Consider the following 15,319-nt stretch of genomic DNA (forward strand, 5'->3'; position numbering starts at 1 on the left):
TCTGGCCCTACCCGCACGGACCAATCACCAATTGGCATTTGTCGTGATCGCCTTCCACGGTCATGCTCTAAATAGGTTCGCCCTGAGAGTATTATTGCCATTGTTTGCAGATAGAATATCATATCAAACTTCAGCTTCCTTGATAAATGTCCAAGATTGCACGGTCTGTGGTGACCGTGACGCGATAGGTGCCGAGGATTTGGCCCGAATACTTCTCCCAAGATGAAGCACATTTTCTTGTAAGTTATCATTTCAACGTCGGTGGTTTCGAAGGTTAAATGTTAATTAGGGAACATTCCATTGTGATGGCGGGTTTTTCACATTGGTTGAGTTTGAGTTTGATATTGACATTCAACTGTAGAGTTCTTGATCCTAGTCAGGCCTGGGAATGCACTCGTTCATTCTAGGTGGGTCAGTCACAGCTCCCGACAGCGTACAAGGTGTCGCGCAAGTTGGCATCTGGCATTAAAATCATTATGCCCGTTCGGCCCTAAGGCCTTACGGTTAAACTGACGTTTATTTACATTTAAAATTCAGCCTGCAACATAACTCAATTTCTAGTTATCCAATTATGTCAACTCACCTCAGCCTCGTTTCCTCCGGGCTGCAATCAGACGATAGCCTACTCGTCCCCTGCCTGCAGTCCGTTCTCGCTACAGCCCTCACTTGACTTACACAGGCCTCAAAACAGCCAGGTCACAGCTTGGGGATTCTTCGAAAATTCCATTCAAGTTTTCCTTATACAAAGTACGGCGTCAGGCCGCGAACCGAGCCGGGACCGGCCTGCTTCGACTGAGTGCGACAGGGTACCCATAGCAGGGTTCAGCGCTCAGAAATTATATGCCGGTTATCGTGTAAGGCCGCATCATTGCCGGGTATATATAACACTCTAGTCCTCCTTTGGCAGGGCTCCAATATGCTGCCCCGACCTCACACCAGCGAATTATCTCCAATGTACAATACACACTGGTCAGACGACGACGACAACTACACCGTCATTCCCTCAGGATATCGCTTGCCCGCTTCCATTAACCCCATTCATCAGAACTGGATCGACCTGAACAGCTACCAAAACTTATTGCATTATTATATGGAACATGTTCTTCCTATTCAGTTCTCTCATGCGGATGGGTCTGTTGACGCCATCGTCTGGAGTCTCATACATTCCAGCGATGCAGCCCGACAGGCTGTTTGCTTATTTGCGGATTTGCACCGCAGGAGTACCCAAGGCGGTCCGATTGGTTACAGTGCACCAGAAGACCGCGATGTGCACAGACGCATCCCAAGGGCCATAGAACCAGTCACAGAAGGAGACGCTTTTGCAAGTCTTTGCATGATCTCCTACTGCCTCTTCTCCGGCAGCCAAGGGCAATGGCAGGCATTCCTCGACAGTGCTTGCCGATTTTCCCTTGCCTTCCTCGAGCAGAACCCCTCTTCACCAGCCAGTGCACTGATATCCTGCACCGACAGTATGCGGTTTATTATCAAGACGTCCATGTGGTATGATGTCCTCGCCTCCGTAACTTTGATCCGTCGTCCCATGTTTGAAGTACTCCGGATTCTCTCTGATCCGTCTGGCACTGCCCTCATTGATGGCATACCGGAGCTTTCAATGATAAATGTTATGGGATGCGAAACCCGCAACATCGTCGCCCTTGCTGAAATTGCTGATCTTGCATGCTGGAAGGAAGAAGTCAGGTGCACTGGTAGCCTCAGCGTTCCTGAACTCGTCAGACGCGGGCAACTTATCGAAACCGTGCTGAAGACGACCAACGACGATGATCACCCCCACCCTGCTGAAACAGTAAAATCTCGCCTACGACGCCTCACCTCAGCCGTATTCCGCATGTCTGCCCTTGTTTATCTCCATTCCGTTTTATCCGGGGACTACCCGCTATGTCCAGAGATCATGGACAGCGTCACAGAAACAGTCATGTGTCTCAGGCATGCTGAAGATGTCAGCGCTGGCATAGCGCGCCATGTACTGCACAGTGTGGTATTCAACATATGCGTCTGCGGCTGCCTGACGGATGACCCTCAATCCCGCGATTATTTCGTGCAGCTTCTGGAGGGACAGCAGATGCAGACAACGGGGAACTGCGCTCTTATCTGTGATCTCATGAGACGAGTTTGGGCGAGCCGAGAAGGAGGGATGCCTGTGGACTGGCGCGTTGTCATGCGAGATATGCTTCTTGTCTAAAATGCCATCTTACGACACATGTTGGTCCTTTCGTTACCTCTCTTCGTTATTTGCTAATTATAAAGGTGTTCGGCACGCCCCTAGCCCTGTGCTGCATGTAGCGCGTCAATTTTTTTCCGGAAGCTTTTTATTTTCATACCCTATATGTTGTAATCCATACATACCCCACGAATAATTTACTGATCTGTCTCTAATGATATTTATGTATGGCTAGGATGGTGTTTCATTGGAAGGGGTGGAAGTTAATTCTAAACAAGTATTACTAATACAAATCCTTGAACTCAGAGACAACTCAGAGAGTTACCCTGAGCCATCAGGCTGGCTCAGCAATACCAAACACTTTGTCATAGACAATCTTCGTTCTTTACAGCAGCTTGCGGAACGCTAGCCTGAGCCGAATGTCCCAAAAAAGAAAACGGCAACTTCCGGCAACTGTTTTGTTTTTAACGATTGGCAATTTGACTTAGTGTTCAGCGCTGCAGCGAACGGCTGTAATAGACCACCTGATATCTTTCTTGCACTATTCTGGTGCCTACGGAACGGCGTTCACAGAACAGAGTTTCCTTTTCGACAATTGTCGGACTGAGTTGACTATGATTGATCATTGGATCATGTCCAGCGAGACACTCGGTTGCGCCTTTCCCTGCCACCTGCTTCGTTCTGTATTGTACGGCGCAAAGTTTCAATATCACTTCGGTCACGACGTATGCCAGTGATGCCGAAAGTACCAATCTGGCCTAGTTCATTTCTCGTTGTGTAATCCTGTATTAATCAAAAACCTCGAGGCTTCAACGTTTCAACGCCCCAGCCCTCATGTACATGCACCATCCTTCCCATTGATAACATTGACACGACCACCACTAGAAACTACAACGGCCGTTTCAGTCATGCAACAGGAGATGGACACACAACCAGACTCTGGTCGTGCTTCCCCTTCAGATACGGTTTCTTCTTCCAGTACGACCAACTTTGGTGCACAGCATCGTTCCCGTTCTTCCTGTTCGACAGCGCAACGCCGTCAACATCCATACATCATACCGGGAGGGAAATCGTCAACCCAAAAGCTTCGCACAGCCCATGACTCGGAAAATTCAAGTTTTGGAACGCACGCTGAAGTTAACGATCATTTGACCGTAAATCAGCGAAGATTCACTGGTACTCTCAAACCATACCCACTTATTACTGTCGCTCCCTCCACTCAGCCGATCACTTCAACCTCCAACCCAGTCTCAACAGGTCTTATCATATCATGCAACCCATACCCAGCTTGTGGTGGCGCATATGCAGATATTTACCGGTGTACATACTACGGACCAGAGGGCGATATAGAGGTTCGTGCGGATGTTACAGTTTTTCCAAGCTCATCAACTTAACACTCGCCCGCAGGTCGCCGTCAAAGCAATGCGACCAGGATGCGTTAATGCTGAGGTAGTGTTCTATTTGAGGGAATCGTCATATTCTCATTAAGCTTCCTTAGATGTTTCGGAGAGAGCTTGGAATCTGGAAGAGGTTGAAGCATTCTAATATCTTGAAATTCATGGGTACAACTTTGGGCTTTGGTCCCTCAGTAGCTTTGGTTGCTCCGTGGATGACCAATGGCACTCTGACTTTGTTTCTCCAGAACAATGAGACTCTCAGGCTGCCTGATCGTCTGCTTTTGGTGAGTACTTCAAATATGTTCCCGGTTTGCACAGTCGAGTTCATTGTTTTGTGCACAAGCTTCATGACATCGCTGCCGGCCTCAACTATCGTGGGTGAAAACGTGCATGTCCAAAGGAAAATGAATAATTTTTTAGATCAGTTCATACGTTTAGTTTGACAAAAGACGGACATACGGACTTGAACCCTGTCGTTCATGGAGACCTCACTGGTGTAAGATCATTATTTATTCTATCCCTCGCATATTAATGATCAACTACAAGAACAACGTCCTCATCGACAGTAATAGAAAGGCGTATCTTGCAGATTTTGGTCTTTCCGGGACTTTTATAAAGCCGGCCGGCATGACGTACCTCATGAAGATGGACTGTCATCCAGGAGCACTGAGATGGACAGCTCCTGAACTTTTTTCTGAAGAATCAGCTCGTGCAGCCACCACTCAAAGTGATATGTACTCCTTTGGCGGCATCATGCTCCAAGTCAGTGGTGGTCCTCTTGCTAATGCAACTTACTAAGTTGTCCTGCAGGTTTTAACGGGAAATACCCCTTGGTCTCACCTGACCAATATCCCTGCACTCTTGCTGAAAGTGGTTTCAGGGACAATACATCCTCGTCCGGATAACTGTTCTATCACTGACCAGCAATGGAATTTCATGACCCGTTGCTGGTCTACTACAGCCCTTAATCGTCCTCCTGCCGAGGAAGCAGTTCAATTTTTGAATAGTGCTTTATGCACGAGCACGAGCCCCCAGACCCCGAGTTTGTCAATCTCTATCGCCGCTTCTCCATCAATTCTGACGGACTGTACTTCCCCGAGCACGAGTCCGCAGACCCCCACCTCGTCGATCTCTAGCGACGAGCAACACCCGGGTATAGCCCGTAATGATTGTCTTCTGGGGGACACTGATGCTCGTAAGACTCCTATCGACGACCAGGAGCCTTCTATTCTATCACTTTCGGCGGACTATGCTTCCCCGAACACAAGTCCGCAGACCCCCACATTGTCGATCTCCAGCGACGAGCGACACCCGGGTATAGCCCGGAATGATTATCTTCGGGGGGACACTGATGCTCGTAAGACTCCTATCGTGGAATACCCTTGCTTGTTTTCTCATATCGTCGTAGGACTTCCCGTGATGCAGGACATTGATTCACCATTGGACGCTCGGGAAAATTATCCTGGGGTTATGCTGCCTGCGTATCCTTCCACTACTTATACGACTAGCTTAGATCCATCATGTAAGACCCCGTATCGTTATCATGCGTATCATAATCCTCAAACCCTCTTTTTCAGGGACGCAATCAATCCTGCCTCGACCGCACACCAGCGACTTCTCTGCAATGTACCAAGCATCCTTCCCGGACGAAGACGATAATAACGTCATCATACCCTCTGGATATTTCTTGCCCCAGCCCACTAACACCATCCAATACAACTGGTTTAACCTGAACATGCAACAAAACGCATCATTGCAACACTATATGCAACATGTTCTGCGTATCCAATATTTGCATGCCGACGGGTCCATTGATAAACTCATATGGAATCTGATACATTCCAGTGATTCAGCCCGAGAGGCTGCATGTTTGCTTGCGGATTTGCACCGCAAGAGCACCCAAGGTGCAATTGGTTTTACTGCGCCAACAGACCATGATGTGTACGCACGCATCCAAAGTGCACCAGTGATACCAGTGACGGAAGGAGACACTTTTGCAAGCCTTTGCATGGTCTCATATTTCCTCTTCTCTGGAGGACAAGGGGAGTGGCAAGCGTTCCTCGACGGCGCTTGCGAATTTTCGATCAAATTTCTCCAGCGGAAACATCATGCGCCGGACTGGGCGCTGAGCTTATGCAGTGACAGCATGCAAATTGTCATCAAGACGTCCATGTGGTTTGACGTCCTCGCCTCTGTGACGCTGATCCGTCGTCCCAAGTTCCTTGACGTGCTCCGTTCGCTCTATGACCCCGCCACTGCCGTTGATAATGGTAGACCGGAGCTTTCCATGATGGGTGTCATGGGATGCGAGAACCGCATCGTGCTCGCCCTCGCTGAAATCGCTGATCTCGCATGCTGGAAGGATGAATGCAGGCGTGCTGGTGGACTCAGCGTTTTTGAACTTGTCAGACGCGGGCAAAATATCGAAGCCATCCTGAAGATCACCAATGACCCTGACTACCTCCAGGGCTTTGAATCGGAGAAGTTACGCCGACGGCGCCTCACATCTGACGTATTCCGCGCGTCTGCCCTTGTTTATCTTCATTCCGTCGTCTCTGGGGATCATCCACAATGTCCGGAGATCATGAGCAACATCGCAGAAACAGTCAAGTGTCTCAGGCGTGCTGACGACGTCAGCGCCAACACATCACGCCATGTTGTGCGCAGCGTCGTGTTCAGCATATGCATATGTGGCTGCTTGACGGATGTTCTTCACTACCGCGAATACTTCCTGCGGCGCTTGCAGGAGCAGCAGACGGAGACAGTGGGGAACTGTACCCAGGTCGCTGAACTTATGAAAGAAGTGTGGAGGAGCCGAGAGCAAGGGGAGCCCGTGGACTGGCGTGTCGTGATGCAACAATCCCAGATGCTTCTTGTGTAAAGGCTATCCTACGACACATGGGCTTTTACTTCCTGGCGCTTCATTATTTGCTAAAGTATTCGGCACGCCCCTAGTGTGTAGGTCGGTTGTTTATTTCCCGAGGCTCTCCGTTCCTATACCCTACAAGCAGTAATTTATTTACGCCCGGTGAACAAATCGCGTCTGCGCTTGCACAACTTCCGAATGCTATGCGTTATTTTCTAGACACCCACCTCCTCGGCCTTATCAATATTCAATGCACCGTCGGTATGTTTCTGATGGACCATTTCAGCACTGCCGCTGGCATCTTACTCATTACGACACCATTCTCAGATCTGCACATGCACGTGCAGTCTGAAACTTGTTCTCGATTCGGTCACTAGCTTCGGGACCATCCTGGCTTTAGTACCACCGTACCACGCACATGGTGCGTCAGACTGCTCAGTCATCCCACACTAGTTATTCACGATGAGCGAACTCCACGGAAGATGATGCATGATATCTTGGTCAATTTCCTGTAGAGATCACCAAGCCTGTTGTGCAAGACATGCTGATACAGCCTTGGCACCGCCACTGAAATGTGATTGAGCAACTTTAATTAACGAACGACGTCAAGACTCGAGAGATAGGGAAAGTGCCAATCGATCGAGGAGTGCTATGTTTTCACAGCTTTTATGGAGTGGTTGCAGCGACCGAGGTGTACTCAAACGTCGCAACGACGGGCACTGCGATGTTCCGTGATGGGGGTATCCAAGAGGTGCCCTACCATGCGGAAACATCCTTCGGGCACGTCCCGGTGACTATCAAGTACCGACATGGGGGATCGTCGGAGATTCGGCGGGAGTTTCCTTTATAAGAATGTGTGCCTTGACAGGCCTGGGCCATGAACGTTCTACTCGCGGAAGGCTTGAAGGTGTTTAATTTAATAAAACCCCCAGAATTGACGATATAATCGGATCAAATATACCTCGAGGGATTTGACCGCGACATGCAGGGCCACATATACCGATGTATCGCATTATATAATAAACCTGACACATTGTAAACAATTCAATTCAAAGAAGACCAAGGCACATTGATATCCAGCTTATTCTCAGGTACCCCGGAGTTCTCTCGGGACTCGGTAAAGATAGAATCGTTGACTGCGCTTACACGTACACTTTTTGAGTTCATCCATCGAAATCGGAAATTATATAAGCAAAAAGCTTGGTCTTATTTCACCCTTGATAGAAGTAACTTCAAAAATGTTTTCCTAGTGTTTTGTGAGCTAATGAGACGGAGGATGTATGGTGACCCCTCACCTCATCGCTTCATGTTGTGCACCGATGCCCCAACCGACACTGGATCCCATAGCCCTTGCGGAGTTAATTACTTGGAGACCAATTCATGAATGAATCCAAATTAGTTTTGGATTACACTCTACATACTTCTTTAGGCCATAAACATCGCCGTCTTTTCGTTTGCGACAGAACCAAACATCACGCCGTCTTTTCTTTTGCGACTGAACCAAAGTGTCCATCACCCCATCGGTATTTCCTGTAGGTGGCTGTAATCTCCTCTTAAAACATCTTCCCCTAGTCAAAATTATATTGTCTCATCATTACAACCCCCAATCGTGGCGTGAATGTCAAACCCATACTATAGTTCGTCAGCCAGCGGTAGTTCATCGCCCCCGTCTGAGACGCCTTCCAACAATACTTCTCCTGCCAACATCTCCGCCCCCCTCTGGCCATCCAGATCCTCGGATGAAGCAGATTCCCAAAGTACACATTCACGAGAAACTCCAAACAGAATGCCAGTAGATTTACCTCGTGCAAGCTTGACAGGGAGGGGGGGATGCTGGTGCGCATCACTTCTTCCCAGACCGTTCCACTTGCTAACGCTTCCATTCCAATTTCCAATCGTAGGACATGCCGCCTCCGAAGAAAGGTACGTCTCGACTCAAACAAACCCCTTCATGCCTCTTGACCATGCATGTTATAATAGAAATGTGACGAACAACGAGAGGGCAACTCCTGTCATACCTGTAAACGCTTGAGAATAGATTGTCTCGGGTGGGGAACAAGACGCCCAGAATGGATGCGCGTGAGTACAGTTCCTGTCCCTCTCGCCACCGTCCCTTATCGTCCTACAGGACAAGAAAGCCGTCGAAGATTACAAGGCTGGCATCAAAGCTCAGCTAACACGGGCTGGCCTCATCCGTGGTCAGCCAAAATCCTCGATATTGCAAGCCAGTTCAGCGGGTCCATCATCTACGCCAGCTTCTTCATCCTCCGTGTTCCCTTCGCGACAGTTTCAACCATCTGCAAGTTCTTCGGGGTCTTCTCGAGTCAACGATTTAGGAATGCCAGCGTATGTCGATTCATTGAGCGACCCAACCGGAATGTCCGTTTTTGGTGCGTTTTTTGTCATAAGAGAATTGAATCTATGGCGACTGACGCCCCATCCTCAGGTTCAACATTGAACTCACCTCAGATTATTTCTGTCCCTCTGTACACGAGGGATGGGAGCTTTCAGCGTTCAAACCACAATTCCCCCTTCAGCCCTTCCGGCTCTCTTCCCTCAGACACATCGCCCGTGGCAGAATTGCACTTTAATCCTGACTTCGACACCGCCACCCAAGACCTGTATAATTCTCCAATGACATCGATACCAGACGATGGCTTGCAAATGGAGCACATTTTTTATTACTTCGAGCATGTTCGGCAGTTGCAGTATGCGTTTGCTGGCAATTCTGTAGCAAATACAACATATTCAGTAAGATTTTCTCTCAAGCAATTGATACTTCGTTGCTAACCATTATTTAGCTCGTATTGAAACACCCACAGGGCTCGGTGGCAAACGCTATTTCCGCATTGGCATCATTACACTTCAGTTTGATTCGTATCGCCCACGGTTTCGAGGCGCCAAACCCCACCCTGGAGCACTCACCGGCAATCCGATTCTATGATAGTGCCCACCAACAACTCTACAGAAACAAGCAAACAACGCTAAGCGAGTCCGATGCGAATGCAGCCATCCACATGTTGAGCTTCTCGCTCATGTCAGGTGGAGTAACAGATTGGCGCCCAATGTTGGATATCGCGAGCGAATGGCTTGCAAGGACGGGGATAACAACGAGCGATAACCCCAAGTTGATGATGATAAACATGAATGAGGCATCGCGACTGGCACTGAAAGCCACGATGGTGAGTTTTACAGCGACTATGCGCAGACTAAGCTCACCTGAAGCTTGCAGTGGTGTGATATCATGTCAACCTTGACCCTGAAAACGACGCCAAAGCATCTATCCTTCTACCGGCGACTGTTCCGCGGAGGATCGGGTTACTGGGGTTTAACGCAGCAGGGCATCGACGAGTCAGCCCTTCGTATGGATAGCTTAACTGGTTGTCCAGACGAAGTACTTCTTGGTATCGCGGAGATAGCAACTTTATCATGCTGGAAGATGCAAGAACTTCGTAAAGGTTCTTTGAGCATGAGAGAGCTCATTCGGCGAGGGGACGTTATCGAGCGACACCTTCGTACCCAAACAGAGACAATGCTATCGACAGAAGCGGACCAAACGTCATTACATCCTGATCTATCGTCAATGACTGTTGAGCATGGCAATGCACAAAATTCACCTACTGGACACGCAAGCACATCCCTTCCTGCGGATGACACTCGGAGGATAGTAGCTGATATCTTCCGAGAAGCAACCATCCTCTACCTACATACAGTGCTCAGTGAACCTAATCCAGGTGCGTCGAAATTGATACGTGATTTTGCAATGTTCGTGACTTTGCCACAGGAGTGCCCGAGATCGTGAATTCGATAGATGTCATTGTACAATTATTGAACCGGCTGCCCGTGTCAAATATCGACCGCTGCCTAGTGTTCCCCATATGTCTGGCTGGGTGTCTCGTGGACGATCCCATGAAGCGCGAGTTTCTGAAAACACGGTTGCAAGGCCAACACAATGGCTTTGGCAACATCAATCAGGCTCTGCGAGTCATGCAAACTGCATGGCAAAAACGGGATAGTCAAGGAGGAGCAGTCCAATGGCAAGACCTGCTCCATATCCAAGGGCGCCAGTCGGTCCTACTAGTTTAAGTTCTGACGGTTTTTCACTTTGTATACCATACACACCTAGTTATTTTAAGGCCATTGCATCGGTCGTACGATACCATCCCACAGTACTTGGATTAACAAAATGTAGAGCTTTGAATTTGAGGAATATTAATTTGACTCACATTTCAACGCCCTGTCTCTAAGGAGAACGATGTCCTGATGACTAGCAGTATGAGTTTGAAAGAAAAGGAGAACTCGCTGGGCCGCTAGGACGAGATGTGTGCGTGCAAGCAGGGGAATGGGTCTGTGCACAAAGGGAGAGTTAGTTCACGTCAAGAACAAAGAGTGAAAGCTATATACCGACGACCGGAAATTAGCATTTCCAATGTAAGGCATGGGCGCGCACCTACAAGGACCAATAATATGGTAAAAACTTGCCGCATCAGTCTGCTTAAAGAACGTATGCAGTGAAAATTGATGGCATGACACATGTGGGAGCAACGTGAGGAGGCTCGAGCGCCGGCGGTCATGTAGGGCGCTGAAGGCCTGATGCCATCACTGCCTGAGGTTCCTAACGGGACCGTCCAAAAAACTTCATAGCGACGACTTCATGGGCGTCGGCGCTTAAAGTCAAAAGTCAAGCCAAATAGCATAAAATAAATGCACGTGACAGTCGCGTCCAAAAAGACGAACCGTGTGCTTGTCACGGCACAGCCACAACAAACCTTTTACTTTTGATTTCTACATTGACGACCACCACGATTACGACATACACACACACACACCTAAGCATCTACGGCCATGTTCAAGGCAATTTTACCCTCGTCGAAAAGAATATCTTCTTCAGAATTCACTATGGTCACGAGCCCTGGAGATCCACTCAGCGGAAAGGAGAATCTACCTGACAATCATGTCGTCACTCCTGCACAAACGAAATCAGGCAAGGGAACCCACAAGGGTAATTCGAAGCAAGAAAAGATGAAGACAGTAAAGGTCTCGCAGGATCTTGTGGTCGAGCCGGTGGTAATGAACCAAGCCTTTGACAAATTACTGGTAGGAGTCTGCAGTGATGACTTCAATTGACGATATTTAATAGCACATGCGCACAGGACGAGCTACAAATTCCCTCTACCGTTCGGGTAAAGCTAGCTGGCATGGATGCGACTGTTAAAGCGGCCATGCTCAAATCATCACACGTTATAACATCAAACCCCACATCTGGGCCACCAAGCACCCCATTGACGTTGAGAAAAGCCCGCAGTAGCGAATCTATGGGCTCGCCTATTCCGCCTTCTATGAGCTATGACCAGATGCCTACGAAAGGCAGTTGGATATCTGGTCTCTCTGGAAAGAGTACGACAGATCTGCACACACTCGGTGACAGGCAAGGACATGACCGTGGGTTATCGGTTGATGGTACGCGGACGTTCTCTCAGGGCCAGAATTCCCCGGCTATCTCAGGCGACCTCATTACGAGCAAATCCAAAGAGAAGGGCTTCGTGAAGAACATAACTCCCGTCAAATTATGCAGTATCTTGGCATCAACTTCCAGCACTCAGCTAGAAGTAGAAATCGTCAAGAAGCTCCGACTACTCCTACGGAATGAGTCCGCAATGTGAGTGCTAAGCGATTTGAAGTTCCTGTGCTATGTTTAGCTGATTGAACTTTGATCAGTTGGTCGGAAGATTTCCTGAAATTGGGTGGTTACAATGCTATGCTCACGCGATTGAACGAAATACTCGAAGTTGAGTGGCGGTGAGTCGATACCTCCAACCTTCAAATCATATTCTCATCTTTTGTTCAGAGAAGAGCAACATGATGACCAGATATTATACGAATTACTTCGATGCTTTAAGGCCCTATCGACCTCTGCAATTGGTTGCTTTGCCTTGCGTAGCTCGTGCCCGACCCCGTTCGTGCAACTAGTCTCCTTGCTTTACTCCGACAAAAAGCCCGGAGATGTGGCAACGAGACAGCTTATTGTCGAATTGTTGCTCATCTTGTTCGAGTTGTATCCTTCTTCATCGCTCCCATCCACTGGTAACCGTTCACGTCGTGAAGCTTGGGAACCCGAGGGCCGCTCATCCTCGACTCTCATCACCTTCCCAGCACCACACAAAAATTTCTACTCGCTGATTCGTGCTCTCCTTCTGACGCCCGCGCCTCCTGCAACTGAATCACCTGCTTCGCCTGTGTCACCTCATGCTTTTATTGAATCACTACATCGCCCAAGAATTTATAAAACTTACCTTCAGGAGCTTTCGGACGTTTGCAGAGATTACTTCTGGGTATTCTGTCACCCGAATAACACAGTCTGGAACTTGGAAGAGGTAGATGAGGGCAAGGTGGAGAAGCCCAAAGCACCTGGAGGCATGACGGGAGGTGTCGAATTTGAAGCTATGGGGTACTTTGTAAGTGGATGAAGTACACGACAACTGAAACTGACTCACGATTCCTATCCGAGCAGACGATGCACCTCAAACTTCTCAATGCAATTGCCAAGTCCGTTCATGAGCTTAATCTGCCCAAGGAACACGACATGTCTGCGCACCGCTTCCACTCTGACCTATTTGCTTCTGGATTTGAGCGTATTATTTTGGTGAGGTTAATGGCCTGATAGTTGAATGGACATTCATTATATTTGGTTCTATAGATATCGCGCAAGACGTCTGTGACGTATTATCCGACATTGCATCTCGAACTTTCCCGGTATATTGCCTGGGCAGGGGCTGCAAAATTCGAGCTGCCATGGACTGTATCACGGCTGATCGGTGCTCCTCCATTGGCATTAGCTAAGCTGATTGCCAGTCAACAACAAAGACCAACGCGACAAGCCCAAGTCTCACAGGGTACGCCGACCAGGAGACCTCCGGGTTTTGTTGGGCTGCCGTCTCCCAAGAAGGTTGAACCTATCAAGTTTGAATAAATGCAAGTATTGTGCAGGGAAGTTGGAAGCTTCATGACAGCGGTGTATATCAATCTTTATCTTAAGGCTTTCATTTTGCTGTTGTACTTTTTAGCCATGCTTTTTTTTTGCTCATCCTGGAATAGGTGCACAAAACACAATAAATTAATATCGATAAAATGTCGATAGGGACTGTCCGCTATTAAAAACACAAACATATATTTGAGCCCATATGATGTACAAAGATAGGGTTGAAAGAGAAAGAACTACACGTGTTCCTCGCCACAGGGCACCAACTCGCGCAACGCCCCAACCTCATTCCACTTGCGATGCCATTGCCTCCGCTTAATGTCCCCCCAAAAGCCGAGAGCCCTCGTTGTCATTGCCGCTGAATCCAAACCTAACATTGTTAGCGTTTCTGTTCCTAATCTTGAGCTCCAACCCGATTGCGCTACGCATGAGCCAGCACAACGACAGGATAGCAGCTCCAAGCGCACACCAGTGCACAAATGGCGACTTTTCCGGCGATTGGTTCACAAATTCAGCCCATAAGAACCAGGAGACTGCAAGACAAGCAGGAAGGTCGCCTTCTACGGACGCGTGCGCATAGACGGATGCAATGGTCTGGAGGGTGAACCTGGGAATACGGGATCAGACATTACCCAGATCAAGTGGAGTATGACGTACAGGCTAAGGAAGACGAAAACTTTGGTCCAGATCCTCACTGGCTCGATTTCAGCGTCCACACCGAAAGCCGCAAAGGCGGTGGTGAAGATCAAGCATGTCGTCCAGCCGTGGTAAAGGGAGAATGGAAGATGCAGGAAGAGTTCGTCGCAGATATTGCGTACAGTGCTCAATTTCACAAGCCGGTAAATTTTCTGGACAGACAATCAAGTTGTTGTCGTTCGACTAGGAGGTGGCAAATAACGACCTACCGATGCGACTGAACAAGTAAAGACGATGAAAACAAAAGCTATGACGTACGTCAGTAAACTGTATGACTGAGAAATCAAGATGACTGACCATATTTGTACTCCTGGTTAGTCCAGGAATAGATGTACATAGCATTCAGGAAGTCGAGAAGCGGGAGATTCCAACCGATGATGTCGATAATGAGTTCCTTACCCCGTCCTGAGAACTGGTAGGTGCATGTTCCAAGCACCAGCAAGTGAATGACAGGCCTATTGGCGGTAAGCGGCTGACACGTGAAGCGTGCATGTTTCTCACCAAAGGAAGTATGCCCAGGGAGCAGGGGTAAAGTATGTCTCTTTCCCTGAGTAGTAGACATCCAGAGGAGAAATAACTGTGTAGCCATTTGCTCCCATGACGAAGAGCGCTCCAACGATATTGGCCATCTGGAAGTGAGCATCATAACGTCAAAAATGGTCATATTTCATCAATATATTTGCTTTACTTTTAAAAGTAGGTGGTCGGCCCACGAATTGTTGGGACGACGACGAAAGAATTCCATTATTGAATTTCTGGTGTTATGGAGGAGAACTGAAAGAAAGGGCTTGCAATCAATGAGGCGTCAGATCTGCTGACTTTATGTAGGTCCACTAGTAAGCTGGGCAAACACGCGTCAGAAACGCGTTGGATGGGCATGGTTTGTCACGTGGCTGCTGGCAAGATCTTGTCTCTGCACGTCACTGAGGAATGGAAGCACCACTAGTCAGTACTAGTCGACTCACCTGACTCCTTCTGACAGCCCTTCCCTGCAATGCATTACACAGGTAATGCCGCATTTTCCGACTTGATTCAGACGGCACGCCAACCGGGGCTCTGAAGCAGTGGAACTGCCTCAAGTTGCGCTTCCTGCGAAGAGTATACCTGTGGACATAATATTCGTCTAACACAGCTCGTCGATCGATCGCGACCTTGGTAGGTGCCAGGTGGTGTTCGAAGAAGATATAGCATTGGTGTCACGT

The 15,319-nt window shown here is 48.5% G+C and overlaps 5 protein-coding genes across 5 annotated transcripts; 4 read left to right on the plus strand and 1 right to left on the minus strand.

Annotated features, from left to right (window-relative positions):
* Positions 1-737: 737 nt before the first annotated feature.
* Positions 738-2,436, plus strand: F5147DRAFT_133670 (fungal-specific transcription factor domain-containing protein). Its single transcript, XM_041428202.1, has one exon. It carries the CDS (start codon positions 917-919, stop codon positions 2,198-2,200), a length of 1,284 nt encoding a protein of 427 aa, XP_041293908.1. The 5' UTR covers positions 738-916; the 3' UTR covers positions 2,201-2,436.
* Positions 2,437-3,943: 1,507 nt separating this feature from the next.
* On the plus strand, positions 3,944-6,621 carry F5147DRAFT_133675 (fungal-specific transcription factor domain-containing protein). Its single transcript, XM_041428203.1, has 6 exons — positions 3,944-3,950; positions 3,997-4,072; positions 4,123-4,338; positions 4,387-4,933; positions 4,985-5,098; positions 5,154-6,621. The coding sequence occupies exons 3-6, from the start codon at positions 4,204-4,206 to the stop codon at positions 6,455-6,457; spliced, it is 2,100 nt and encodes a 699-aa protein (XP_041293909.1). The 5' UTR covers positions 3,944-3,950; positions 3,997-4,072; positions 4,123-4,203; the 3' UTR covers positions 6,458-6,621.
* A 1,072-nt stretch (positions 6,622-7,693) lies between these two features.
* F5147DRAFT_133728 (fungal-specific transcription factor domain-containing protein) lies at positions 7,694-10,673 on the plus strand. The gene is made up of 8 exons (XM_041428204.1): positions 7,694-8,278; positions 8,344-8,365; positions 8,423-8,521; positions 8,571-8,832; positions 8,889-9,193; positions 9,244-9,624; positions 9,675-10,176; positions 10,227-10,673. Exons 1-8 carry the CDS (start codon positions 8,061-8,063, stop codon positions 10,526-10,528), a joined length of 2,091 nt encoding a protein of 696 aa, XP_041293910.1. The 5' UTR covers positions 7,694-8,060; the 3' UTR covers positions 10,529-10,673.
* A 530-nt stretch (positions 10,674-11,203) lies between these two features.
* F5147DRAFT_689713 (armadillo-type protein) lies at positions 11,204-13,622 on the plus strand. Its single transcript, XM_041436989.1, has 6 exons — positions 11,204-11,539; positions 11,596-12,101; positions 12,161-12,241; positions 12,291-12,897; positions 12,954-13,085; positions 13,140-13,622. The coding sequence occupies exons 1-6, from the start codon at positions 11,288-11,290 to the stop codon at positions 13,410-13,412; spliced, it is 1,851 nt and encodes a 616-aa protein (XP_041293911.1). The 5' UTR covers positions 11,204-11,287; the 3' UTR covers positions 13,413-13,622.
* Positions 13,506-15,051, minus strand: F5147DRAFT_133787 (uncharacterized protein). The gene is made up of 6 exons (XM_041428206.1): positions 14,806-15,051; positions 14,619-14,746; positions 14,415-14,572; positions 14,327-14,364; positions 14,079-14,269; positions 13,506-14,028 (listed from the first exon to the last, which is right to left on the minus strand). The coding sequence occupies exons 1-6, from the start codon at positions 14,860-14,862 to the stop codon at positions 13,737-13,739; spliced, it is 864 nt and encodes a 287-aa protein (XP_041293912.1). The 5' UTR covers positions 14,863-15,051; the 3' UTR covers positions 13,506-13,736.
* Between the last annotated feature and the right edge of the window lie 268 nt (positions 15,052-15,319).

Source organism: Suillus discolor (assembly GCF_016758755.1).
Source record: "Suillus discolor strain FC423 chromosome Unknown F5147scaffold_21, whole genome shotgun sequence".
Classification (NCBI taxonomy): domain Eukaryota; kingdom Fungi; phylum Basidiomycota; class Agaricomycetes; order Boletales; family Suillaceae; genus Suillus; species Suillus discolor.